Source organism: Aspergillus stella-maris (assembly GCF_047715825.1).
Source record: "Aspergillus stella-maris strain CBS 113639 unplaced genomic scaffold BDV14scaffold_107, whole genome shotgun sequence".
NCBI lineage: Eukaryota > Fungi > Ascomycota > Eurotiomycetes > Eurotiales > Aspergillaceae > Aspergillus > Aspergillus stella-maris.
This window is the reverse complement of record NW_027396901.1, coordinates 15,890-41,419: the sequence shown is the minus strand read 5'-3', so window position 1 is coordinate 41,419 and position 25,530 is coordinate 15,890. Positions and strand designations below refer to the sequence as shown.

General features: G+C 50.4%; 10 protein-coding genes across 10 annotated transcripts; 4 read left to right on the top strand and 6 right to left on the bottom strand.

The window, feature by feature from the left end:
• The first annotated feature begins 2,384 nt into the window (after nt 1-2,384).
• Nucleotides 2,385-4,110, top strand: eglD (putative endoglucanase). The gene has a single exon (XM_073770587.1). It carries the CDS (start codon nt 2,857-2,859, stop codon nt 3,964-3,966), a length of 1,110 nt encoding a protein of 369 aa, XP_073622244.1. The 5' UTR covers nt 2,385-2,856; the 3' UTR covers nt 3,967-4,110.
• Nucleotides 4,111-4,235: 125 nt separating this feature from the next.
• On the bottom strand, nt 4,236-6,338 carry BDV14DRAFT_206947 (uncharacterized protein; the record flags this gene model as incomplete). Its single annotated transcript, XM_073775038.1, has 6 exons — nt 4,236-4,739; nt 4,815-4,936; nt 5,006-5,433; nt 5,648-5,723; nt 5,902-6,025; nt 6,093-6,338. 6 exons carry the CDS (start codon nt 6,336-6,338, stop codon nt 4,236-4,238), a joined length of 1,500 nt encoding a protein of 499 aa, XP_073622243.1.
• Nucleotides 6,339-7,100: 762 nt separating this feature from the next.
• Nucleotides 7,101-7,916, bottom strand: BDV14DRAFT_193902 (oxygenase MpaB family protein; the record flags this gene model as incomplete). Its single annotated transcript, XM_073771841.1, has 1 exon — nt 7,101-7,916. One exon carries the CDS (start codon nt 7,914-7,916, stop codon nt 7,101-7,103), a length of 816 nt encoding a protein of 271 aa, XP_073622242.1.
• Nucleotides 7,917-9,357: 1,441 nt separating this feature from the next.
• On the bottom strand, nt 9,358-9,830 carry BDV14DRAFT_205829 (uncharacterized protein; the record flags this gene model as incomplete). Its single annotated transcript, XM_073774805.1, has 2 exons — nt 9,358-9,414; nt 9,468-9,830. 2 exons carry the CDS (start codon nt 9,828-9,830, stop codon nt 9,358-9,360), a joined length of 420 nt encoding a protein of 139 aa, XP_073622241.1.
• A 969-nt stretch (nt 9,831-10,799) lies between these two features.
• On the top strand, nt 10,800-11,903 carry BDV14DRAFT_12961 (uncharacterized protein). Its single transcript, XM_073766078.1, has 2 exons — nt 10,800-11,188; nt 11,255-11,903. The coding sequence occupies exons 1-2, from the start codon at nt 11,070-11,072 to the stop codon at nt 11,763-11,765; spliced, it is 630 nt and encodes a 209-aa protein (XP_073622240.1). The 5' UTR covers nt 10,800-11,069; the 3' UTR covers nt 11,766-11,903.
• A 909-nt stretch (nt 11,904-12,812) lies between these two features.
• On the top strand, nt 12,813-15,854 carry BDV14DRAFT_206944 (Zn(II)2Cys6 transcription factor; the record flags this gene model as incomplete). The annotated part of the gene is made up of 7 exons (XM_073775037.1): nt 12,813-13,075; nt 13,135-13,627; nt 13,731-13,811; nt 13,875-14,602; nt 14,677-14,907; nt 14,975-15,362; nt 15,393-15,854. The coding sequence occupies 7 exons, from the start codon at nt 12,813-12,815 to the stop codon at nt 15,852-15,854; spliced, it is 2,646 nt and encodes an 881-aa protein (XP_073622239.1).
• A 1,116-nt stretch (nt 15,855-16,970) lies between these two features.
• Nucleotides 16,971-19,844, bottom strand: BDV14DRAFT_206943 (Zn(II)2Cys6 transcription factor; the record flags this gene model as incomplete). The annotated part of the gene is made up of 8 exons (XM_073775036.1): nt 16,971-18,057; nt 18,109-18,297; nt 18,344-18,762; nt 18,814-18,966; nt 19,027-19,107; nt 19,154-19,470; nt 19,532-19,605; nt 19,690-19,844. 8 exons carry the CDS (start codon nt 19,842-19,844, stop codon nt 16,971-16,973), a joined length of 2,475 nt encoding a protein of 824 aa, XP_073622238.1.
• A 2,954-nt stretch (nt 19,845-22,798) lies between these two features.
• On the bottom strand, nt 22,799-23,868 carry BDV14DRAFT_205825 (phytanoyl-CoA dioxygenase family protein; the record flags this gene model as incomplete). The annotated part of the gene is made up of 3 exons (XM_073774804.1): nt 22,799-23,144; nt 23,219-23,594; nt 23,667-23,868. The coding sequence occupies 3 exons, from the start codon at nt 23,866-23,868 to the stop codon at nt 22,799-22,801; spliced, it is 924 nt and encodes a 307-aa protein (XP_073622237.1).
• Nucleotides 23,869-23,999: 131 nt separating this feature from the next.
• BDV14DRAFT_205824 (DUF1349 domain-containing protein) lies at nt 24,000-24,647 on the bottom strand (the record flags this gene model as incomplete). Its single annotated transcript, XM_073774803.1, has 1 exon — nt 24,000-24,647. The coding sequence occupies one exon, from the start codon at nt 24,645-24,647 to the stop codon at nt 24,000-24,002; it is 648 nt and encodes a 215-aa protein (XP_073622236.1).
• Nucleotides 24,648-24,830: 183 nt separating this feature from the next.
• BDV14DRAFT_12952 (Dabb family protein) lies at nt 24,831-25,493 on the top strand. The gene is made up of 3 exons (XM_073766074.1): nt 24,831-24,932; nt 25,159-25,269; nt 25,326-25,493. Exons 1-3 carry the CDS (start codon nt 24,867-24,869, stop codon nt 25,482-25,484), a joined length of 336 nt encoding a protein of 111 aa, XP_073622235.1. The 5' UTR covers nt 24,831-24,866; the 3' UTR covers nt 25,485-25,493.
• Nucleotides 25,494-25,530: the final 37 nt, after the last annotated feature.

Sequence of the window (25,530 nt, the reverse complement as noted above, 5' to 3'; positions counted from 1 at the left end):
AGGCGAGCGTTGCGAAGATGGTTGAAATAGGCAGGTGATAGGGACGAGGAAAGCAAAGACGAACGGCGTGCGGCGCCGTTTTGGTGAGTGCTTCAAGACGGAAATGGCTGCAGGTGGCTTTGATGAGTTGCTAATTTGAGCGTTTTGTTCTGGCTGGGAGGTTTGTCTTCAATTGTTATATTAGTACTATTTGTGTATACCTACCATAGTCATGAACATTGCATATACTCACGGAGGCTGATCGCTCTTTAAAAGGGCAAGGGGCTCGGCATCGTCAATATTCATCGTTTGACACGCGTTTTCGAAATATTCATCGAAATCCGTTAACCTCTTTTTCAGAGACGCCCTAGTTGTGGTATCAAAATTACCCTTTTCGAAGACCTCTTCAACATCTGTATGCAGTGCCTGTGCCTTCCTGATGATCAGCATAAGAGCTCCCGCAGCACAGCTGGCGGGATACCGATGAATCTGCTCCCTAGGGCCACATTTAATAAATTGATATTCCATGGTCAAATTCAAATTTAGATCAGAGTCGTCAAACAAAAGTGTATCACGTAAAGGATCTGTTTTCGCGTCTGTTGGAACGCCTTGTATTTTATCTTTTACGAGTAGCATGGCTTTGGCGTGGAATTCACCTCTATTTGGCTCGGTGACTCGCTCCATGAGTTCCTTCCAACCCAAAGTCTCAAATTCCCGCCTTCATCTGAATGTTTTGACTGGTTTCTGGCGAGTGCTTTTCCAAGCTTCTGGCTCAAGCCTCGAGGCTATAGCATCCTTGGCAATAAGTCTTTGGTACTGTAGCTTATCTTTTGCTGTCCCCAGGGTGCTTAAGACTCTGAGCGTAATTAGTCAAAAATAAGCAATGCATGAGCGATTCTCCGTAGTAGCGGCATTTTAACTGGTTTATCTGGATGATTATGATGTTGTTGTTGTGGTTGTCCATCACCAATGTCTGTACGCTCGCAAATCAGTCACAATCGAGAGGAGGGGTGAGAGGGCACAAGATTATCTGCCAACTCACGGGTCGTGTACCCAGGTGCAGAGGGATGACGACGACGTCTCCGCGGACTTTCTTGATCTTGAGCCATTGCGAAAGGCTCGATGTGCCTCTGGATATAACTTAGTAGAGGCGTGGACAGAGATTCCGACTCCTGAAGAGTGGCGGAGAGGTGAGGGGCTCTTTAAAACAGTTAAATTCTCACAAGGCTGGCTCAAAGAGGCTGAGTCGGGCACCGTCTCCGCGAATGAGGCTGACAGTGAAGGCATAGTAAATACCTATAGTATCCATGGATATTAGACGAGGCTGTAGTTATCGCAGCCTTGCAAGGATTACATAAGCACACACGAGGGCTCATCGGGCTCCTCCATAAGAAGCTCAGGACTATTCAAGATTGTCATGTGGTGTCTCTCATGAAATCGTTGAAATGAACATAGAATGGGAACTGCAATGGGCAAGGAGGTGCGCAGGACCGAGCGCTTGAGGAAGGTTGGCGGCGGCTGCTAAGACTTCCATCTCAACTTTCAGTGGCATGGCGAAATTAAGAGGGCGTCTGAATAGTCGGGTGAGGTTTATTGAAGACCGAAATTCCATGATTTGGCCGCATCAGATGGAAATTTGCTGCAGTGCCATTCACCACATATATAGGCTACAAATGAAGCTAACTAATCTTGGACGAACTGGAGATTCAGAATTAGGGCCCAAAGAAAACGAAACCTGTGTGAAAGCATCAAAAGGCTGGAGCGCCGTTCTAGACTTCGATTATATCAAGTGGAATTGTCTGCAGATGTTGTCTGAAGCCACGATATCTACGCGGCTTTGGATATGACAAGCCCAAAAGACCCAGTTGCGTTCACCTTTCCTGTAAATGTAGCTAGAGACTCCAATATGTAAAACAGGTTCTGACCTCGGTTCGCTACGATACGAGCGGTTCGAGAGCTGTTTGAGACCGCGACTTGGCTCTCCACCCCATAGCTTCAGGTGGAGAATCGAAGGAGATGGTCGGCGAATTGGTATTCCGTAATAAGCCGGATATTCAACGACATCTTGGACTTCTGCTCAAGACAGGATTAGTTGAGAAGATATAGAAGTCCCCATGTCCGCCAAAAGGGCAGGAACTCGTCGAGTTGCCAATCGCAACTATATATCTGTAGGGATGTACGCATTTGACCCTCAAGTGTATGTAGGATCGTTGACGACCGACATTGGCTAACTGATATCCAAGCCGGTTGAGGTGATCAAGTCAGTCGGAGGAAAGACTCAATTGTGCAGCCTGTTGTCAGGCCATGGCCAGGAGAAATTTTCCATCGTGGCGCACAGTGCAAAGTGAGCCCACTATAAAGCGGGTCGAACCGCCTTGCGAACTCATTTCTCCAGATTAATACCCCTATCACGATCACAAAGCCGATATTGATTATTGGCGCCGGTCAATAGGTGGCGTTGTCGGTTAACGCTGGACAGTGCAGGCAGAATCCGCAACGCTGAAACGCCAAGGGTCTTGCATAGATTAAGCCCTGGATCAGGGTCCTTGACTGGTCGGAGCAAGCCGACAGACCATCCAGAACGAACGCCAAGTACGCCATGAGGACTGCCAATGCGCTTGCTGGGTTGTGGTGGCCAGCGGGTTTCCTATAGATTGAGTCCGCCAACTTGGCAGGGTTTCTCATTAAACAGTCTTTGCTTCAAGGCCCTCCTCGGCGTTTGTATAAAGAGTGCTCTGGCGGTACTATGCTTTCTACTGCACATCGTCAGTCATTCTCCTCACACTCTCTTTTTTATACCTGCTTTTTTCTGTCCTGGTGACAGTCATCACACTCATTACCCCAGTTTATCTTTAAAAGTCAATCATTTCTCTCAACATGAAGAGCTACGGACTTCTCGCCCTGGCGGCGATTGCTAAGATTGCCAGCGCCCACACCACCGTCATGGCCGTCTGGATCAACGATGAGGACCAGGGCCTGGGCAACACTGCTGAAGGCTACATCCGTTCTCCTCCAAGCAACTCCCCCGTTACCGACGTGACCTCCACCGATCTTACCTGCAACGTCAACGGCCAGACCGCTGCTGCAAAGACTCTCGAGGTTGCCGCTGGTGACAAGATTACCTTTGAATGGCACCACAACACCCGCGATGCCTCCGACGACATCATCGACCTCTCCCACTTGGGCCCCGTCCTCGTTTACATGGCTCCTACCGAGAGTGGCTCTGCCGGAAGCGGCTGGGTCAAGATTGCTGAGGACGGATACGCCGATGGCACATGGGCCGTTGAGACCCTTGTTGCCAACAAGGGCAAACACTCCGTCACTGTCCCTGATGTCCCCGCCGGCGACTACCTCTTCCGCCCTGAGATCATCGCCCTCCACGAGGGTAACCGCGAGAGCGGCGCCCAGCTTTACATGGAGTGTGTCCAGTTCACGGTCACCTCCGACGGTGCCAGCACCCTCCCTGAAGGTGTCTCCCTTCCTGGCGCCTACGCCGCCGACGACGCCGGTATCCTCTTCGACATCTACAACAGCTTCGACAGCTACCCCATCCCCGGCCCTGCCGTCTGGGACGGTGCGTCTTCCGGCGGTTCTGGCGGCTCTGGCTCCGGTTCAAGCTCTACTGCTTCCGCTACTTCCACTGCCACTGCCACTGCCACTGAGTCCAAGGCCCCCTCTACCTCGAGCGTCGCTCCCACCACCACCGCTGCCCCCAGCACTACCACCACTGCCACTGCCACCGCTACCCAGACCCAAACCTCCGTCGCTACCTTCACCACCAGCGTGAAGCCCACTACCACCGCTGCCCCTACCTCCACCGTCGCCCCTACTACTACTGCTGCCCCTACCTCGACTGCCCCCGCTACCGGTGCCGGCCAGATCTACCAGCAGTGCGGTGGTATGAACTTCAAGGGTGCTGCTGGCTGTGCTAGCGGTCTTACTTGCAAGCAGTGGAACCCTTATTACTACCAGTGTGTCCAGGAATAGACTCCCTGGATTGTTGTTAGGGGGTAACTATAAATATCTGCTTTGATGTGGTTTACTTCTTCTTCGGGCCTTGCATGGACTGATTGTCCGGTGTGGTCATTGGTGTCAGCTTTAGCTTTGGTTTAGTCTTGATATAGACGGTGACTTTTCTGTTTCGCTACTGTTGTTCTTCAATTGCGTAGTATAATGTATGGCTCGTAGACTACCGATGTACTTGTTGGCCATTAAATCTCTCCTCATTCAAACTGATCTTGAGTAGACAGCCCTACCTACAAAATCCCCAACAACGTCAACAACCTAAGCACCAACCTCCCCAACGTCGCCAACCTCTCCGTATAGCCATCAATATCATCCTCATCCAAATCCCGCACCGTCTCAATAATTTGATCCGCCAAATTATCAACGAACGTACCTAACCCATCACCAGGCGTAATACCCAGTATCGAAGTCGCACCACTATCAACAACCATATTCAGAATCTCCTTGACGGGCCTCGTGGCACTAATCCTTATTGCCTGCAGCGCTTCCTCCCAGTACTCCAAGTGCTGGCCTTCATAAACGACTGAGACACCAGTTGCTGTAGCTGAAATGTTGCCCTCGCGCAGGTAAAGAATCTGTTCTTGGATTATGGCTTCGATGTTATCCTCTACGAGGGATGTGTTGAGGTTTGCGCGTACGACAAAGGTGTTGTTCCCTGGGACGATGTTGTCTACGGCGACTGTTGCTTCGCCGACTGTGAGGTTTGCGAGGATGACGGCGAGTGTTACTTCGCCCTGCAGTATTGTTTGATCGTTAGATAATCTGTGCCACGTTGCGCTGAGGCAAGGGGCTGGGTGTTGGGGACGCACAAGTGTCACCGTAGCCGGAGCGGGATTAAACACAACCACTTCCCCGTAGACGTTGTTGCCTGCGTCGTCGGGATCCATGATTCCGATCTCGTTTATCCAGATGTCGGGGAAGTTGTTGAAGCCTATCCGTGCCCTTGCAATCAGTATCGACTTCTTCGAGCCTAGATTGGGGTATGTGGGAATTTACTTACCGGGTAGAGAAACAATCTTCAACAAATCCACCGTCGTACTCAACGTCGCAACACCAACCCTCGCCTTCGCTTGCCCCGCAACACTGAAAGACGGATTATACGCTACATCCTCAACGAGCGCCGCGAACTCCCCAATATCTCCTAATTTCAACGTCTGATTAATGAGCGTGACTTTCTCATTCGATGAGAATTTGAGTTTCGGCAGATCAATAGTTGCAATGGGGACCGGGTCATCCCTCGTCTCGGGTCGGAAGAACTGCGCGCGCATAGGGTCGAGTCGGACGTTCATGGCGTCGGGGACTTTGATGTCGCTGAGGACAGAGAATTGGATGCTGTCGTTTGTGGGGTTGAGGAGGTTGACTTCGACTTTGGGGATTGGAACGTTGTCGAGGAGGTAGATCGCGAATGCGGGGGCGGCATAGATTATTCTGCGTAGAGGTCAGTCCTTTGATACGTCTTTGATGGCTAGATATTGAAGAGCGTACAGGAGGGGAAGCCCAGCGGCAAGGAGAACGACCCCAAGGAGCCCGTAGCAGACAAAGTATCGCGCGATATGGTCGTTGGCGAAGCCCCTAGTCTCGTCAGTACATGAAAGATTGCGGTTGAGTGATCGGAGCGGGTAGAGAAGAATAAGGGACGAACTTGATCTTCTTCTTCTTCTTCACTGGCTCAACATTCTCGCCCTGCTCAACTTTGGTATCCTTTTCGTCTTTAGCGCCTTGAATGTAAAGCCTATCTCACTGCTTAGTACCTATGTGCACAAGAGATGCAGAGGAAAGACGTACGGCCGCGAAGCGTACTGCCCAATATTAAACACGACGCCCAGAATCCTTAGGCCACCCTGAAAAACATTAGCTGGGCCCCCAGAATAGTGTAAAGGCGTGATAAGTGGAGACGTACGAAAAATGCACTCGCAAACCAAGCAAGCGCAAGCAAAAATGTAAAAGCCGTGCCGGCTTTATACGTCGCGCAATCCACCTCACTGTTCGGGCGGAACCCGTAGCATTCTGAGTCGATGAACTACAATCTCACGTTACTATCTTGCCAAGCGTCGTTAATAACGAGAGGCAAATTCATGAAGACTAACCTGGATAACCAGCGCAAAAACAGCGGAAAGCGCATTCGCGAGCGCCCAAAATAAATCATACAGGAAGTTCGGATACGGCGGGACTAGACAGGCGAGAGCGCTGAATGAGGCGATTGTGATTATGTAGATGAGTAGCTCATTGCTCCATGTTGTGTTGACTAGGAATCTTGCGTTCAATCCGATTGTTATTATTGCTGAGATAAAGATCCCCAGGCGGGCGAGGATGCCGAAGAATGTGAGGATCATTGTTGCGGATGAGTTATTGCGCAAATGTCAATCCACGCAATCACTGGGTTGGAAGTAGTAATATGTTTGGCCGCATAGACGGTCGAAAACACAAAGTGAAAATTGACGACCACCGCAGCTTACCTGAGACTCGAGGCAAAAGAGCCCGGGTGGTGGTGTTCTAGATTGGGAGAGGTGCGGATAGCAGCAGTCTTCAGACCCCTAGAACAAGTTCAAGTCCACGAGACCACTTGGTGTCGAGTCAACGAAGCCCAAGCAAGCGGTCCGCGGGAGGCCTCTTCGGTCCTCGAGAAAGGGCCCTCTGCGGGGCGTGAAGGCTGCAATAAAGGTACGGAAATGTGAACGTTAGCTCGTGAAAGGAAACGAAAGGAGGGGCATTCGCGCCGAGGTGCGCGAGAGTGTGCCTAGGATTTAAAACTACTGAGCTAGGTTCGAGGCTCTTGGGAAAACGGACTTCGAGAGGTTTAGGTGGACAGTATTTCGCTCAAGTGCGGGCCTTTTTGTTTATCTGGAAGAACACTCTGAAGAATTACTCCGGGGGTGTAACTCCGGGTGGAGGCTGTGAGTTGATTTCATCACGGTGCCATATTTTAACTTACAGACCTTTAAGATAGGCCTCCCTGTGCAACGCCGGGATTCGAACATTTTATAGCGACAGAATGTAATCTCAATTGTGCGGGTAAGACACCGGTAAGCGAACGTAGTACATAAGAATCATCACGTATATCACGAAAAAGAACATCCTTCTCACACCACGCCCCTTCAAGCCTTAAGAAGCTGCCCACCCCTCTTCTTTACCTTCTTCCTAAACAATCTCATCGCATAAGTCTTCGGAAACTGCCTTATGAACAACGGCGTAAACGGATAAACACAAGCCATCCCACTGACGAACAACCCCGAAATAGCCCTCGAACTCTTCGTAGACTTAACATGGAACTGTTCTCTCAAAGTAGGCGGGAGCTGCTCAATCGTCAACCGTCTAATAAACGGCATCGCAACAAGCACAGCGGGTCTCGCCCAGAGCGGGACGCTTCGGACGGGATGGAAAATCTCCTTCATGACTAGCTCTGCGTCCGCTGTAACTCGGAGCTGGTTCTCGATCATATCCCGCCAGTACATGCGGAATTCTTTCAGATTCTTGGGCCACATCTCCTTGGGGACTTGGAGTGATGTACCCATAACCGAGAAAGCCTGAAAGACTCGCTCTGCCATGGCGGGTGGTAACGGGCCATAAATAAGCTCGTACATGCCCACCATGGACGCATATATAGTGATAGCCACCCAAAGCTGGAGCTCGGGATCAAGCGCACTGTACGGACGAGATCCAACCTCGGACTTGACGCGCGCATGAGCCTGGTCAACCCACGCTTTCATATTCGCTTTGTCCTCGTCGGTGCCGAAGATCATTACGTAGATGTACATCTGCGTATACTGGACTCGGGCAATTGCGCGTTTGGTGAAGGTGCTGTGGTCTGCGACGCCTTGGCCAACGGATGGGTGTGCGATTTGCAGGAGGATGGCGGCTGGGCCGCCAGCGAGCGCTATGCCTTCCCTTGCGACCTTTTTCAGGTCTTTCATTGCCAGGGGCGAGATAGATGAGAATGGGTCAGAGGGGTTCTCCTTCTCGATTGTTATGGTGAAGGACCCCGAGCCGTCGGATTGGGAGGATGACTCCGGGGTCTTTTCCGTAGTGGTTCTTTCGATCATTCTGGGGGTTGAGTTGGATCTGTGCCTGGACTGATACTATACAATGATGGAAAAAGTCCTCTGGAAGGATATTCGACAGAGCAATGAGACGGACCCTGAGAGCTTGAAGGAAAAACCTTCCACTGTGTTTTCCACGCCATCGCGATATAAAGGCTACCTCCCACCCACCACATTCTGTATAATCATGAGAAGAAGCGCAGGACCGCGGGCTCTGAGCCGCAACCGCGAGCCGCTGGCGGCAAGAAAGGAACTTAATGCTCGGCGAAGGTTTAATGTCAGATCATCTGGTGTCGATTCTCCGCAGGGCACAAGCAATGTGGCAGCCGGGGAGGGATCCCGTGGGGAAAAGCGGCATGATCACTGTAGAAACAGAAGCGGGGGAGGCAAATCAAAAGGAAGTTCAGCAGGAACCTGAAATATCAGGTGCGCTGGTTCTCACATTCTGGGATAACTATGCGAGAAGAGAAGTCGCGTAGTGGTTGGCGTCGAGGAGCAAAACGAACTGGTAATTAAATTAGGTTGGTCGGGAGTTGGCTGACGGGCCGAGACCCACTTTGGCCGGCCACCCTGCATTAGCGCGTCGTTCCAGCCAACAGGATCTCCTTATCTGCGAGAGTTGGTAATTTTGGTCTAATAACTTTACACTACTGTTACTCGATGCGAAGGCTGCGCTTTTGGAGAGCTAATTGAAGAGTGTACTGACTTCGAGGGCTGTTGAGGGTGTTTACTAATGACGCCCGTACTGAGCATGAGCCTGGCAAGGGCTAACAGAGGACTGGCCGAGTTAAAGCACATGCTGTGAGGATTCTGTACGGACCTTCCCTTGGTGCCCTTTCCCCTGCAGAGAGTCAAAGAATGAGTGTTTGCTTGTACACGCCCGGAGCAAAGACGATGTTCGACAGTCTGAAACGCTTAGTCCCGCACATTAAGTGCCTGTTTTAGCTCTTACAATGGTATTTGTGTTACGGCGAGAGTCAAGACAAGGATACTAAGACCAGATTATGGTGTAACGGACACTCGCAAGGGAAGCGCATATTTTTATTAGCAGAAGACTACATAAAGCCTATCTGATGTGACCTCCTAGCACTGCGACTATATACACCAATTACCCGCCACCCTAGCCTCAAGTAAGCACCCAAAACGACACTCCTTCGTTTCCTTCCCCCAGAGCTTTCCAATTCCTACCCAGTCGCTCCAATTCCACAGCGTCACGTGCGTAAATTAAACTCTAGCTGTCCATGGAGCCGCACTCTATATGAAGTTGTAGCTTGTCGGTGAGGGCAGTCCCCAGGACGGCTTCGCTTCCGGTCATTCAGCCAAAGATGGCACCGAGAATACCAGAAATGAGCTGCACAATGGCGTTGATAAGCTGTCGTACTGTCAGTCAAGTGTCTGGTGTATAAGGACAAGAGGGGACCTTACCGGAGCAACCGCATCAATCAAGCCACTAATAGCCTCAACAAAATCGGGAGTCAGAAGCTGATTAGCACTTCCAACGACATTGATGATGCCCTGGGTGGTGTCATCGTTCAGCAGGCGAGCACCGTTGGCCAGTAGAGTTCTGATCTGGTTGAAGGTGTCTGGGTTGAGCAGGTCGAGCAGGGGACCAATGGAGTTGACCAAGTCCCCAATGACGCCGCCAATGCCGCTGAGAATGTCATCGCCCGAAGTGTCATTCTGGCGCGCAACCAAGGCTCTGTTCAGAACCTGAAGAGATTCGGGCGCCGGGATGGCAAAAACCATCAGGGGAAAAACGAGCAGGATGATAAATTGGAAGTACTTCATTTTGACAAAGGGGCCTTGCGGGCTGCGAGATCGACAATATAAACTTGACTGGGCTGTTGAGCTAAATGTAGAAGAAGCTTTGGCACTTGGCGAAGACTTGAGAGTCGCTGAGTTGCTGGTGAGATAGACGACGGATGGTACCTGTTGTGTCTTTATACTCATCTACTATCGTGCTTCATTTCTCTAAGGCATCCACCGAGATATGATCTGCACGGTGAAGGTAGATGCGCCAGGGCCCATGTGATGCGATGGGACGTCTCCTGTCATTGCATTCATACCCTCGGCGAGCTTTCCGCGGATCGACGGTCATCGCCAGGATATAGAAAATGGCTCGCCATGGAGAGGATTGCGGGGTCGCTGGACCTGCAGCTTTCAGATTTTGCAATTGGAAGCTTGATCTCGGATACTGTCCCCGCGCAAGGCACCAAATGTAGAATGGCCGTTCCTGGCAGATTTGACTTTCCCCTGATAGGGCTCAACTATCTGGCTCACACCCAAGTGTTGTCCGAGGGTCCTATACCGTGCATTCTCAGCATAATGATAGGCATTTTCCATAAAACGGGCTCCATAATACCAGTCAAACCCAAACTCATGACATTAGATGGAGCTAGACATGGTTATGGTGGCGCTTGAGAAGCCGTTAGATGGACCCTTTCTGGACCCGCTCGCCCTCACCTCGGCGTTGTAGAAACTAAGACATGGCCAATGTAATCGAAACCTAGTGGCACTTGATTGCAGCTTGAAATCATTCTCAATCTCGGTTTAGTCCCCGAGGGCCACCAATATCACGCAATCACACGGTCCATGGGCTCGAGCGGACGCAATCGCCATCACGGACGGGGAAGGAGTTGCGATTAGCAAGACCGCATTCGCCCTGTGAGCGGCTCAAGTTGTTTCCATGAAGCCTCGCCTCGGAATACTATAAACGGGCCGCGGAGACGTCGTGGATGTGCAATCGGCAGTAGTTCTCTGCTCATCAAAACAGCTCCTCAAAGGCTCTCGCCAACCTGCGGGGTAAGACCTTAACTTACTAAAACGGAGTCACAGGGTCTATATAGAATGCGCCTTGGCACATCTCAGGACACTGTTCGGATATGTCTACCTATTTCTCCCCGCTACTCGTCGTGAAGTTGAGTCCCGTTTTTGAACTCCGATTGTGGATGTGTTTGCATCTTTCACTACACGCAGCGACGTTACCTGAGTACAGACTGACTACACTGCTGTTGCTTTCAGCTCATCATGCGTGTCTCTATCCTTGCGATCGTGTTCGCCGCTGCGGGTGTCGTCGCGCAGGACGAGCCGACTACAACTGCGGCGTCGACTACCATTGTCAATGTTAGCCAACTGCCCTCGCAGCTGTGAGTATAACCATCTCAATTATCTTTGAATTGCTACTTGGAAAATGAAGATACTGACCCTTTCAGATCCCAGCTCGCCAACCTACTTCCAACCCTTCCAGCAAACTGGGAACTCCCATCCAGCGTCAAGAGCCTGAAGGACTCCCTCCCAACACCTCCCTCGGGAATAATAACGGACCTCGTCAGGGGCGTCCCAACTTCCGTTCTACAGGGTCTGGTCAATCCAGCCTCCCGCAGCGCCCTCCAGCAGAGCGTTGCAGACGGCGACATACCGACTTGGTACCAGGATCTCCCAACGCCTGTCAAATCTTACGTTGCGCTGTTTGCAACCCAAATTGCGGACCGCAACATTACCTACAAGCCTAGTGCTGCCGTTGCCTCTAGTGGCAGTACCGTTCAGCCTAGCACTGCTGACAATGCCGGGGCTGATACTGGAAAAGATAGCACTAGCGAGTCCTGGGATTTGGGTGAAGCTGATGATGATGAGTCGGCAGCGCTAAGTTCGTTTGACAAGAAGGCGGTTTCAACTAGTTTGGTTCTTGCGCTTGGGATTCTCGGTCTTGCTATCTCTCTCTGATATGTATTGGAACTTTGTTTACGTGTGACCAAAAGAGAGACGCAGGAACAGGACCGGGAACATGTGGACGAGGATGTGGAAGCAGGGATGGGATAAATTTGCCATGAGTAATAGTATCTACCTAGTTGCTGAGTTGGGGAATAATCAATACCTGTGCACTTGTGAGAAACCAACCATACTACCCTCGGGCTCTGCGCAGTGAATACCTCTTTGGTCAAAGCTGAGCAAGTACCGTGAATCTGGTGATCTCTGAAGGTATCGTACCTAGCGCTGGCGATCAGCTCGCTTGCGGTTGATCACCTATGTCCCGACAGAATTAGCTAGTATTATACCTGTCATATACCTGTCAGGCAAGTGTAATATGTCTCGGGCCGACGGCCTACAGGCGTCTGAGTCCTCGTCTTGGCGGCGTCGTCTGGTTTGATTATACCTGTGATAGGCATGGAATCCCTGTTCTTCAGATTGGCCAAGGCCTGCAGGCTGCTTATGCGCTTGTTATTTACAGGTCACTTACATCGCCTTGTATAGTTGTCGGACCGACAATGAAAGCTGCCCTGCTGATGATGTCGGTGGACATATAATGGTTCTTGTTATAAGCTCGGGCCGGGACTTTCGCCATCTGAGGCAAGCTGTTCTGAGTAGGTTCTCTGAAGCCAATTATACTCAGAGCCAGTACTGGCTTGTGTTTATGAAGCACTTAATACCCAGTTTATGGTCGACAATATGTGGTAGGGGAACCAAATAGAACCCCGCTTGTCTCCCTATGGGATGCTGGCGGCTCTCCGGTACTTCCAATCCGCTACCATTTCCCTTTTAGGAGAGCCGAGTCACCAGACAGCTGGTGATAACCATAGATTCTGGCCTCGTGCACGGAAAAGGGGTTCTGGAGAATCGGTGTTCAAAAACCCATGGGCAGGTGCAGGAGGTCTATGTGGCCTTCGGTGGATTATAGTATCCAGCAGTTTGTTCTAATTCAACAGCTCCATACCCAGAGTGGAATGTGCATCTTTTTTATAGTTGCATCTTGAGCTGTTTCGCGTGATTATTATGGACTCAGGCAAGAACGAACCTCTCCTGATGGAGCCTCCCTCAGACCAGTCCAGCTCTGAAACATCCCAAGCACACCGGCGAGCTTCTGACACCGGAACACGGAAAATGGACAGAACCAGCAAGCCGCCACGGAAACGCTCACGGATTGCATGTACCTGGTGTCGAGATCGAAAGGTCCGCTGCGACGCCTCGAGCCATGGGGTTCCGTGCACAAATTGCGAGCTGGATCAGCAAGAATGCGTCGTTCATGCAGCGTCCCAGTTTGTCTCTTTTCCTACCAAATATTATGCCGATATAGCTACTGATGTAGTATCTGCAGGAACAGACCTAATCGCACTAGAAGACCAAAATTCTCCCGGCACCAGCCATATCCCTCACCCACTCTCAAAAAGAGCAATACATCAGTGTTTGAGGAGTCTGGTGTTCCCTCAGACAGCCCTCTGCTCTTTCAAAACTGGCACGAAGGCGGGAAGCAGTTTCCCTGGGGCACGCCGCTTCCTCAGCCCATGTCGCCAGGCACGATTTCTGATGTCTTCTACACCCATCATACATTTCTTAAACTTCCTGGTTTATCGGATTTACCTCGAGAGGACTACCAGTATCTCAACTCCAAGGGGTGTTTTCGCGTACCAGGTGGAGCAGTCCTCGATGAGTTTGTTCGGAGCTACTTTATGTATGTGCATCCGTCCACTCCAGTCATGAATGAAGCAACATTTTGGCGCATGTACTATGGTAAGACCTCAGCTCATCAGGGGGAGGACTCCAAAATAAGTCTGTTTGTTTTCCAGGCCATGCTCTTCGCTAGTTGTCCGGTAGGTTGTCTCTTTTACACTATGAACGTTTGTCCGTGTTCTTCGTCCTGCAATTTCTTTCGGGGAATTATCCTCACGGAACCAGTACCTGACAGGCGTATAGTTTGTTGCTCCCGCGGTGCTCCATGCAGCAGGATTTCAAGACCTTCGAGCCGCAAGAAACATGCTATACACAAGAGCCAAGGTACTGCGAAACCATCCCCATAAGTCTGTCGTCTCATCAGCAGCTAATTAGAAAATCACATAGTTACTTTATGACCTGAACTGCGAGCCTTCTCCACGATGCATAACACAGGCGTCACTTCTGCTCTCGCACCACCTCCCCTCGTCCGACTTTCACGCTGGCTCTCTTTGGCTGTCTATCTCAGTTCAGAACCTTGTCGTGGCAAATGCGCTCGATCCCACTCCAAATCCTGCAACAGCCAACCTTCAAAAACGCATCTGGTGGGGTATCGTGCTCCGAGATCGAATTCTATCACTTGGGCTTGGAAGGCAACCCCAGCTTGTGATAGATGGCAATGGCAAGGGTACCCGCAACGACGGGTCTATTGCGACTGTCCTCGGTGGGGACGTTTTAGGTGAAGAGGACCTTGAAGAAGAATTCGACGCGTCAGAGGTGTATGACCCTGAAACGAAGAGAAATCTCGCGAAAGTCTTAACAGCTCAATGCGAGCTGGCTATTTGCTTAGGGAATGTCCTCGCCCTGGTCAACCCCTCGTCCTCGACCACTGCCTCCGGGTTCTCGTTGAATACCGGGAGGAATATAGATGATCTTCATTTGATCAGCACCTGGAGCGGCAAGCACACAGTGAAAGAGAGATCCCCAGATGATATCAGGGAGCAGGCTGCTAAATGCAGAGCGGACTTACTACGTTGGTCGACCAACGCAAAGGGCGCCATGGGCTCGGTGGTGAATTCCAACATGACACACGAGTCCGTCAACTTACAATTTGGGTTGGCATTTTTCTACCACCAGTATGTCGTCGCCTTCGATTTCTTGCCTTTTTTCAGCATGTGAAGACGCTCTCTGACCATGGCTTACCTTCCAGCGCGGCTCGACTAGCCTTGAGTAACTTCGAAGCCCTCTCCCTCCAGCAGAACGACGTCTCTCCACCAACAGATACTGAGGTAATTGGCACGGGAACGACAGTTGCTAGTAAAGATACAGAAGCGGATTATTATCGCATTCGGGACGAGCTTGAGGATGCGTCCGGCTGCATAACAGACACGATCAAGCGCTTCCTCGCCCAAGGCATCGCGCAGTATCTTCCTATTATTGCGTATGACTTCCCAGTCCCTGTCATTACTATCCCTTTCAATGTCTTGAATAGTACTAACATACAATAGCCTGCCCCTCATAGCGCACCCTCTCCTTTTATCAGCCCTCGACGTGAAACTCTCAAGCACGAAATCCCAATCCGCGACTCGCAAGCGGCGATTCCGATACTACGCCAACCTCATGCAAGTCTTTCAAAGTCGATACGATGGAACAGATGCGATTGCCGCGTTTATACAGAGGACACTGATCTTAGCTGAGGATTTGCTTCCGCCTTCGCAGATGGGCAGGGACTCTGCGACGGGTTCCAGGAGGTGTAACAGTTGGTCTGAGCTGTTCTGTCATCGACCGGAAATTTACCTTCGCCTGTCTCTAGCGCTGAACTCGGCTTTGAAGAGGGGCTATTTCCCCCAAATGCTGCGGGTGCACCGTCACCCAGGTGAGCATGCGGACGTCACCGTGAGGCCAGACAAAAACGCAAGTACCCAGATACCGGCGGAAAACCCTGAACCGAAGCCTAATCGGTCTTCCAATATTCACGGCTTGAGTCTCAAGAGAGAGCCCGAACTGAAGCAGGAGCCTTGGGCAGACTTCTTGAAGTCTTACTCTTTGACCGAACTCAGGCAGAGCCAGGTTTTCGGACAGCAACCCTACCAAGCCACCAACGATCTCTCTACCCAAGTGGGAATAATGGCTTCAGCTGATCCAGCGCTTGCGCTGAATACGCCACTTCTTGTGGGCTACGATGCGTGTTTAGGCACGAACTACACGCACCCGGCGCTGTCCAACGGCTATGGCCTGCAGGATTACGGAGTGGACATCTTTCAAGAGGATACTGCAGACCTTCTGGAATCAATGCCGGTCGGGCCCATAGATACTCGGGGCATGTATAGCTCAGGGTCGGATATGGAGTTTTACCCTAGCGCAGTGGCACCACCACTTACAGCCTGAGCGGGAGCACTTGGATTACAGTCCACTACTAGATGTTAAATACGTACTAATAATCTATTAATGCACGAAATATGGAGCTTAAACCGAATCTCTATTTATCTAAAGCCAAAAAGATCACGACCGACGATAACAAACTAAACATAACAACTCAATTAAGACATATGAAAACGAGTGGGTTACCGTGGAAAGCCCTCATCAGCAATGAGAACCAATCGAGACTCAGCATATTGCTAGTTAGTCTCAATATCCACATTGGCACTTAACCGAAGCACCAGTGTAGTTCCTTCCACAGGCGCTGCATTTGTTCTTGTCAACAGGGGCAACAGTCTCCTGGGAGCGGACAGCAGGGGCAACAATCTGGTCGGAGCACATCTTGCCGGTGAAGAATGTCTGGAGTTTGTAAAAAGGGGTTTTGAGGTGGTAATTGTTGATTTGTGTAATGCTGTTGGTTTGTTCTTTTGGAGTTGATGATTTTGAGAATTGGCTGATGATTTTGAGAATTGGCTGGATATCGACTGAGGTTATATAGCTTCTGATGGTGAGGTAGAAGGGACATTCAGGTTCTTTTGGGTCCTGTAGATCAAAGGTTTCGTATACTGTTGTAATTCTTGGAGACTTTTTTCACGTCTTACCTATTGCTCTGAGTTAACAGATAATCCGAATCTCTTCAACCTTCTTAAGTGTTTGGCTATGGTGTTTGGTTTCAATGCGTTGGTAGCCCATATTAGGGTCCTATAAAATGTTACATTCTTTTTAACGAGGTTAGATACAATTTTGCAGTAATGTAGGGCGCCCCTTTTGTCCAATCAATGTAAGAACCCGGTGCCTTCAGCCTGGTAGTATAGCGACTCTATGTAAGTAATGAAACTGTGAATTAGACTTGATGTATACTTCGTTCCTTGTGGCGGTCATTGCCGGCTCCAACGAGGTAGGTAAAGAAAGACCAACAGGAGACTGATCGATGATACCTCCATTCAAAGGGGGGATGGTCTAGGCGACCACTGAAAGCGCCTGCTATTGAATCCCTGCTATTGAATGGAAGATAGTGAGCAAGGATCATGATCCCACGGCATCTTGGATCGGGACGGCAGCGCCTGGGTCATTGAGACGCTCGAGCTAGGACAAGCCATCGTTGCTATCGGTTTGGTCATCACTCGGGTCGTGGGCGTCATGCGGAGGTTCATAACTTGGATATGTCAAGGGGCAGAGCATTGAAGGGCCGTTACCGGCCATTTCATTATAGTAATCAAAGAGGGAGAAGTGATATGCGGAGGTATCATCGTCTCTCATATACACTTGTCTGAGCCCGCCACTACCTCCGAAGTCATCAGTTAGGAATGGTGTTGCAATGCCACTGGGAGCTCCAGGTTGTCCATATTCCATTACTTGGCTTGAGGCTGGTTGGAAAAATGGTACCCCGGTTGGTGAAATCGCGTTGAAGAAGTCTAGATTAATGGGGCCTTGATCGAACGTCACAGGCATTGCCAGGTGATCTTGAGCATTGACAGTGCCAGATACACCTGGCCACAAAGGGTCTGCCATAGGCTGAAGCTGAAAAGGAGGCTTAGAGATGCCGATCGTTAATTGCATTCCAGCCGCAGTGTGAAGGCTTGAGCTCTCGTTCTGAGGTCTGATCACAGAAAGCGGTCGAGCAGGCGCGCAGTAGGAGGGGCACCAGAAGTCAGGTTCCGTTGCGTCTGAAGGGTTCACGAGAGCTGTTTCTGTCATCCAGGGCAGCTTGACGCTGGAGGTTCCAGGTGATCCATCTCGAATGAACTCCGGGATGTCGTTGTCGTGCGGTAGGCGCCCAATCGAGAGACTGTAGTCCACTGACGTGGAGATGAGAAGATATGCCCGGGGATAGTGGATGAACACATCAACCCAATCAGTGAGGCGCGATTTGCATGACGGTTTGAGAGCTCTCAAGTTGCTTGCGCTCCGTGAGAACTGGGACCCAGCGACAACCGTAGTGTGTGAGGAATGCTCTCGAAGCAGCAGCTCTTGAGAAAGACGGTATACCAGCTTCAGAATCTGATTAGTCCCGACTGCAACGTAGTTGGTCACATTATAGAGCAACGCTAATCGGCGGTAAATATCGGCGAGAAGATCTACGTGTCTCCTCCGGACGACCATTTCCTCGTAAGAGCGTGCAAGCTTCACATCGAATGCAGCGTTAACCAAAGGTGTCGCGACATAGGCTAGTCTTGGATGGATTAGCATAATAACGAGCAGCCGAGAGAATTCGGCACCTTACGTGCTAAGTGGAACATTTTCAACATTCCTGGCGTCACTGAAATATTCCATAGTTTTCGTGAGTCCGGCCACCGTATCCTTCAGTGACGAAGCACATTCAGATAGATGCACAGTGTAGCTCTTCCCGGCGAAGTCTGAATGGCTTTCGACAATCAATGCTTCGTAATGAGACAGATTCGACTGTGCGGCGCTGATGTAGTCAGTAACAGCAATGCTCTAATAAATTTTATACTCACTAATAGTACATGTATGTAACTTTGATGAAGGTCATGATCGGCGACGGTAGAACGTTACCGTTAGGCAGCATCTGAGGTGGGCTAAATCTTCTCTCCCAATAAAGAAGCTCATTCCGTAATCTTTTGATCTCACACCGATGAGACTGGAAGCCTTCAAATGACAAGGACGGGGAGGAGACGCCGTTTGATGTGAACATAAACGAAGCCATATCAGACACTACAACGGCCAAACGGCATTGGTGCTGCAGCGCCTCAAATAGTATTCTCTTCGAGTCGCTATCGTAAACTTGCGAGTGTGCAATTTCGTCGGCGAAGTCTGTCTCTTCAAAATAGCTTGTTTCTGCGTTGAAATGCTTCGAAGTGAGCTGGGTGCGACGGCGAAGTCCGAGACATAGACACCGATCGCGTAGAAGGATTGACTACCAAAGCCGTTTTGTCATGCTATTTTGCAAGTCGCCAGCAAAAGATACAGGTTGCTGTCCAAGGATCACAGTATTCTGCGTCGCGTAGACAAGCCACAGACTTCCGGTCTGAGGGTCGTCGGGGGAAACTTGGTGCGAAAGAAGAACGGCTCCTTGAGCCTTGTTAAGAGGTGAGCTCTCAGCCCTGAGATCAAATAGTAGCTACGTGAAGAGGTAGTCAGCATTAAGGGCGGCATATTTGTTTATACGAGTGGAACTCACTTTGGCACGTTTATAGAACGTGGCTCTCGCCGTTTCTTTATCAGCAAATCCACATCGTAAGACAGTCTCTTGAGATACATACTACCAACTGTTAGTGGGAAAGGAATGGGGGGAACAGGCTTCTCACAGAAACGGCTCTGAATATCAATGCCTGAAAGACAAATAGTGACAGCTTTCCGTCCGAGTCTGTTGATCGAGTCTCGTCTCCCTTATATAAACGCCAGAAGCCAGCTTCATCGAGCACAGGAGTCTCTGGGTGTATGTGCAAGAAGTACTGATTGACGAAATCATCCAGCACCGGCTGGTCGGGAACAGAGAAGCATCCCTTCGACCGCATGTAGGCAACATCCTCTTTGTCCAAGGCTTGAGCATTGTTTATCTCGAGAAACGGATAATGTGAGAATTCAACAGTTCCGGCTGGTGTGGCGCCTCTCGAGCGGTTCTCTATCGAAGAGCCAACGATTCGTTAGTCAGTCACGCGATGCAAGAGGCATTGGGCGCTAACCGTTGTCCTGTTCAACTTGTCTCTCTGTAGGGTTGCTAGTGTTGCTTTGTCTGTTATTGTAGAAGCTTCGAGAGCTGTGGTGAGGGTCAGCCTATTCCCTGGTAGAACACCGGATCGCTGCAATTCGGCATCTTGATATATCGGGCCGGGCCACTGACAATCGAGGAAGTTTCTCTCGAAGGATACAAGTTTCCTTCCCATCCTGCAGGCATCTAGTACATGGGCAGCCGCGAAAGGATGCGTCGCATCGAAGCTTTCGTTGGTGACAGGAAACGCAGGCACGCGATGCCCTTCGACCTTGTTGAGAGAACATAATCTGACCCTGGAGCGAGTGACTATGCCGGTAGCTCTCGGTGATTTTACTTTGCGTGCCGTTTTCTTCAGTCCCGAATCAATCGCTGACTCGAGGCCAAGGTCTCATTTGATCAGTTACCGAGGGCGAAAACCCTGCCCTGAGGTGGTCGACGTTCGAACTGTTGAATGAGCTAAGCAGGACTGGGAATAGTTGACCAGCCAGGGATGCTCGAATACCCCGCAAAGGTACCTTTTGGTCGCAAACACATATGGAGTAGATTGGAGGTCAAGAACTATTGCGTAGCCAGAAGAATGGTCATTGCAGTCTTGATGTTACGGGGCAACCACACGGACACCACTCGTTAGACAGTGCCTAGATGAACGTCAGGATCGATGACTTGTGAAGACCGTCAAGTAATCACCAACGCTAGCCCGGGGAACATGGAGACTTCCAGGAGAAGTTAGAAGACAAGGCCCAATTTCAGCTCTTAGTGCTCAGGCTTCTCTTCGCCCAGGCGATTCGTTGTTCTCAAGGGCGGCTGTCCATGTCAAACGAATACGAACTTGAAGTGAGAAACCATAAAACAAGTCCTACACCTTGACTTCATACAAAACGCTAAAACTGCCATCAGGCCGCGTCGTTCCCGGGGTCCGACGTCGCCCTAGGCCATCAATGCCGTATAGCGTGATTGGTGAGTTCGACAAGGGTTTACGATGGTGTAATCCTGGAGGATCTCCACAACAATATGACAGCTTGGCGAACGCGGGGTTGCATGTGAGGAGATAATCTGATTGAGCCTCGGTGTCAATCAGATGCAGCAATTACTCGTGGACGACGAGTCAGTCAACATGCGAGTCAAAGACCCGAAGCGTCACTTCCTGATGTCATGAACAATATAGCAACGATAGCCTCGGTGCTCGTGCGACCTTATCACAGAACAAGGGCAAATAATAGGCAGGGGCAGAGAAAACAGCCGTTCAATTCTGCAAGGGACAACCCTAGTTCAGCCTAGGCAGGATGGTGCGACAGCTGGCTACTATAGATCCATCGGGTCGATGGCCCCACCTACCTAGTCCTCCGATACTCCTCCAGATATTCAAAGAGCCAACCCCGAATGTAAGTAGAAACTAGACTTGGGTTGAATCGTTCGGGTAGAGTCTGCATTTCTGGGGCGAACCCCATGTTGCGCATTGCGTGTCCAGTGGTCATCCTATCGAGAGGCAACGCTATAATATCGTTGGACCAGGGGCATCTGGACTTCGGTGATCGTCAATCCAGGGCTTTGAGGAAACGACTACGCTGTGAAATACAAGCATAGGAATTCAGATCCAGGGACCATACGCCATTTCATGGCTCCTTCATATCAGCAAAACCATCGTAGTCGGCAAAAGTCTGAGCTAACGTATCATCACGAGCGGGGACAATTTCTGAGAAATAGATACTTCACAAACCACCTTCTGATCCCTGGATGGTCATGGTTGCAAGCCCCTCCCTCTGCGCGTGTGAGACTTTGTGTTTCTCAGTAGACATCTCGCCGAGTTTTCGCCGTGGGAGCAATGTCTCCTGGATCCGTACCTACGAAACAGGCCATCGACGCGTTGTGTCCCGCCAACCTTCAAGTTCCATCATCATGCCACGAGGCCCGTATCTTCGCTGTTTGAATTAGGTTGACCACTTCAATGCTCAAATTTACTATATTATTGCGCGGTGTTCTCCTCTGTAGTTGTTGTTGGATGTCCACACGGAAACAATCCCGCCTGAATCCACTATGAGGTAAGTCTCGTAGATACCATAAATCACAAACCACGGGCACCATCTAAAACCATCAGAGAACAGTTCCAATCAAAACGCAGGATTACATGAACAGCCAAAGGCCCTGTACTTTGGCCTTATACGAAAAAAAGCATTGGTGATCCGAACGAGACCCTGTCCATCGCAATACGCCAAATGCCCATCTCCAAGTTCTGGCTCCACGCATTCAAACAGGCCCCATATTCCATGAGCAGAACGACCTTTTCGTAGCTTTCTTGGTACACAGCCTCTAACAGAGGTGGTATACTTGATTGAGATTGTTCGCGAGGTGGTCCGTACACGACCCAGTGAGCCGGTGCTTCCTTGGTGAGCGTAGAGGGCCGGCGCGAGCGTTGGGGTTTGCACCTGCTTCGAGAAGGTGCCTTGCTAGGGTGAGATCATTGGTTCCTGACGCGTGTAGAAGGCCCGAGTATTGATGGTGGGTGACGTTGTAGCGATAGAGAGTTGGTTGGAGGATGTTGTTGAGTCGGCGGTTGGTCTTGACTAGTGATGCCAGGTCACTCCGGCTGTGGCATATCTCCCCGATCATGAGGATAATCTCTTTTGAGAGGTCATAAAGCGCTATTTTCACGGCTTGCATTTTTCAGGAGCAAGGAGGGTTTCAGAAAAGGGATGGAGTCTTGACTTCCTGCCCGGTTTATCTCAATTGGGAGATGGTCTCCAGGGAGATCCGGTATGATTATAAAGACCGGAGCGCTGCAATTGCACACAGAATACGTGGTCTCTCCTGAAACTTAACATTATTATAGAAATTATGAAGATATACAGGTAAAATCATTCGCACGGACTTCATGGTATCATTAACTCAATGTCATCCAGAATGTGATATCTGGCCAGTGGCGAATAGGTTGTATGGCAGTCGCAGTTGTATGAATAGTTGAAGGGACCAGCGGATGAGTTTCTCATATGATAGCTGCTCGTGTCTCATAGCATCTGCCAAAGTGGAGCAGATCAGGACAAGTTGCGGGTTTGAGAACATAGAGCTCTTCCAACAACGCTGTCAGGATTTCTTTTGGTTTCGCTTGCCTTTGACTAGGACAGGAAAGCTCTACTGGGATCCATGTTAGGACCATCATAAATATAGGCTGAGAACCTAAGGCTTCCAAGGAATGTCTTACAGAAAAGAAAGTAAACATAGTTCTATATCAAGGTCTAACCCTCTAAAAGTCAGTCATCTTAACATCCTTCATCTTCTCAGGATAAAGCGCATAATAAGGGTCGACCTCCTCCAGCCAACCCGCCGCAGGCTCACTGATATAGTAACCACTAAAAGCCTGCGTTTCCCGGTCATAATTCTTCATCACGTCCTTGGGAACAGCCAAGTACTGATTCTCCTCTTGTCTTAAATATCCGCGTATCGCAAAGGTAAAGTACATGAGTCGCGGCTGGTCAGTGGTGTTGTTGCCGCCGCCATGGTAAACATTCGATAGCATGAGCAATGCGTCGCCCTTCTCTAGCTCGGGGGTTATGGCGTTGGCTGGGTTTGGAGGCTTATCTACTGTTTTCCTGACAATCAAGAATGTTAGTCCGTTCTTCCCACCACAGAGATCCATAAACTGAGATGGTAGTAGGATCCACACCAAAGATGACTCCCAAGAATGAGCTGAGTCCCGCCGTTCTCCTTTGTGACTTCACATCCCGCAACAGAAAGTCCCAGTGATGGAACCCTGGTCCTATCGCGTCTATCATCCCACGCGCCAACTGCTTCGTTGTCGGTGTGATGTATGTACGAGTCGCGATGCAGAGGCTGCGCTTTCCCACCAGGTCCAATCTCGATCGCAACAGCCGAGGATATCTGTGGCTTTGACACAGATTCCTTGAGCTCATCGCCCCAATAGAATGTGCTTTTTGTTGTAAGAAAGTGGTCGCATACTGCCTGGAATATGGGGTTCATCATCTGGCTTTTGGTGTATAGAGGACTTCTCGCAATTAGGGATGGGGCTCGCTTTGTTTCCCCTTAGATACCAGAAAGTCAATACACCATGATCAAAATATGAATAACGTGTTTCAAGAAGGTGAGTCACTGACTGGGGAAGAAGCTCCCTTCCCACGGCTCATCATTGATGATTCTCTCTTTGATTTCTTCGTACGTCTGGTCGAGGACGTCCGTGGGAACCAACTTTCGTATACCAACAGCTCCGTCGCGCTTCATCAAATGGTAGATATCGTCCAGGGGAGTATTGGTAGACACATATTGCAGGCCGGGCTCGTACTCTTTTGAAGGAGCCATTGCAGATGGCTAAGCGGCGGGACGATTTGATGATAAAGCCAAGGGTACAGAATAGGTAAATGCTATAGCTCTCAATGTCCCTACAGTAACCAAGTACATGGATCTATATACCACTTGCTAAGAGGCAAAAGTCACTCCGTGGCCTCAACAGAAAGCCTTCTAAACCTAACAACCAGATCCCCATCTCCCTCCTTGCCAAGCGGCTTCGCAGCATAAGCCCCAACCCAGCACTCCACATGCTCATCACCAGTAGGAGACAACACCCAAGCCAGTTCCCGGATCATCTTCCTCCTCTCGGATCCCGGCTCGCCCCCCTCACTAATTTCAAAAACAGCCAGTCCACCTTCCTCCCTGGAGATCTCAACCGTGACTTCCCTTTCCTGGACACCGGGCTCCTGCGGTACTATCGTCGATCCGGGACTCCAATCCGGAGCTTGATCTTTGCCAACTACGCAGACCATCTGCTGACCATCTATGAACTCAACTCCAGTTTTGATCCAGGCTCTGGTTCCATCTGTTCGGCGAAGCATGAACGCGAGGCCGCCCTGGGCGTACAGAGTTTTGATATTAGCTGTTACGGTGACGCGTGCTCGACGGAATGAGGAGAGAGGCATGGACTTGTATATCATTGGGCAGTTGAAGACCGGTGGCGCGGTGGAGGTTTCCCATAGGTCTGTGCCGAGGGGTGCAGTGATAGTGAAGCCATCGGATAGTTCGGAGGTGCTCGGTGGCGTGGAGATCGAAGCCGAATGGAGGATTTTCCACTCAAAGGAAGACATTCTGTTTTTTCGCTTTCGGTATCAGAATCTTATTGGTAGCCCTAATTATTGTTCAAGACACCCGCGAACGTCCAACCGCATATGTTGTCGGACTTATGGACGAACCTGGACCTTCGTTGTTGCTTAAGTAGCACAAAACGCCCCTGTCACTTGCAAATACCAAGTCTCGGCTCTACTCGTCCAGCAGGTTGAGTCCGCCAATCTGGACATCCCAGTGCAATGGCCGTTACACACATCGTCCTCTACCGATTCAAGCCCGGGCTGAGCCCGGAAACAATAGCGCAGGTCGGTTCCTTTTACTCTCCGGTATCTCGGGCTGAACGCCCCCATCCCCCGCAACCCGGGACGGAACCGAATTTTGTTCGCAGCTGCCTATCTGCACGACATCAAATCTGGCACCGAGCATTTTTCCTAAATAGGGCGTGACCCAGGCCGCTGGTGGTTGAAACGCAAATTTGGACCCGCGCCTACTCAACCTGATTGACTGGAAGCTGACGTATGCATTATGCAGGCCTGCCAGCGCGTGATTGACCTAGGACAGAAATGCGTACACCCCGCAACAAGGCAGCCGTATATCAAATCCTTCCGTGGTGGGAGGAACAACTCGCCTGAGGGGTGTGAGGTCAGTGCACTGAATATACTGGGGAGCCCTGGTTCGAACACCGCTGAGCTTAACAGAAGGGATACACGCATGCATTCGTCGCCGAGTTCGAAACGCCCGAAGACCGAGACTATTACGTTTCGCGAGACCCCGCGCATATGCAGCTTAACAGCGAGACGGGCTGGATGGTTGAAGATTTTGTGGTCATTGACTTTTCTGCGGGAGATCTTGTGTAACTAGCAGGGGATATCCAATCATTGGTCCAAGATTGACCTGTTTCGT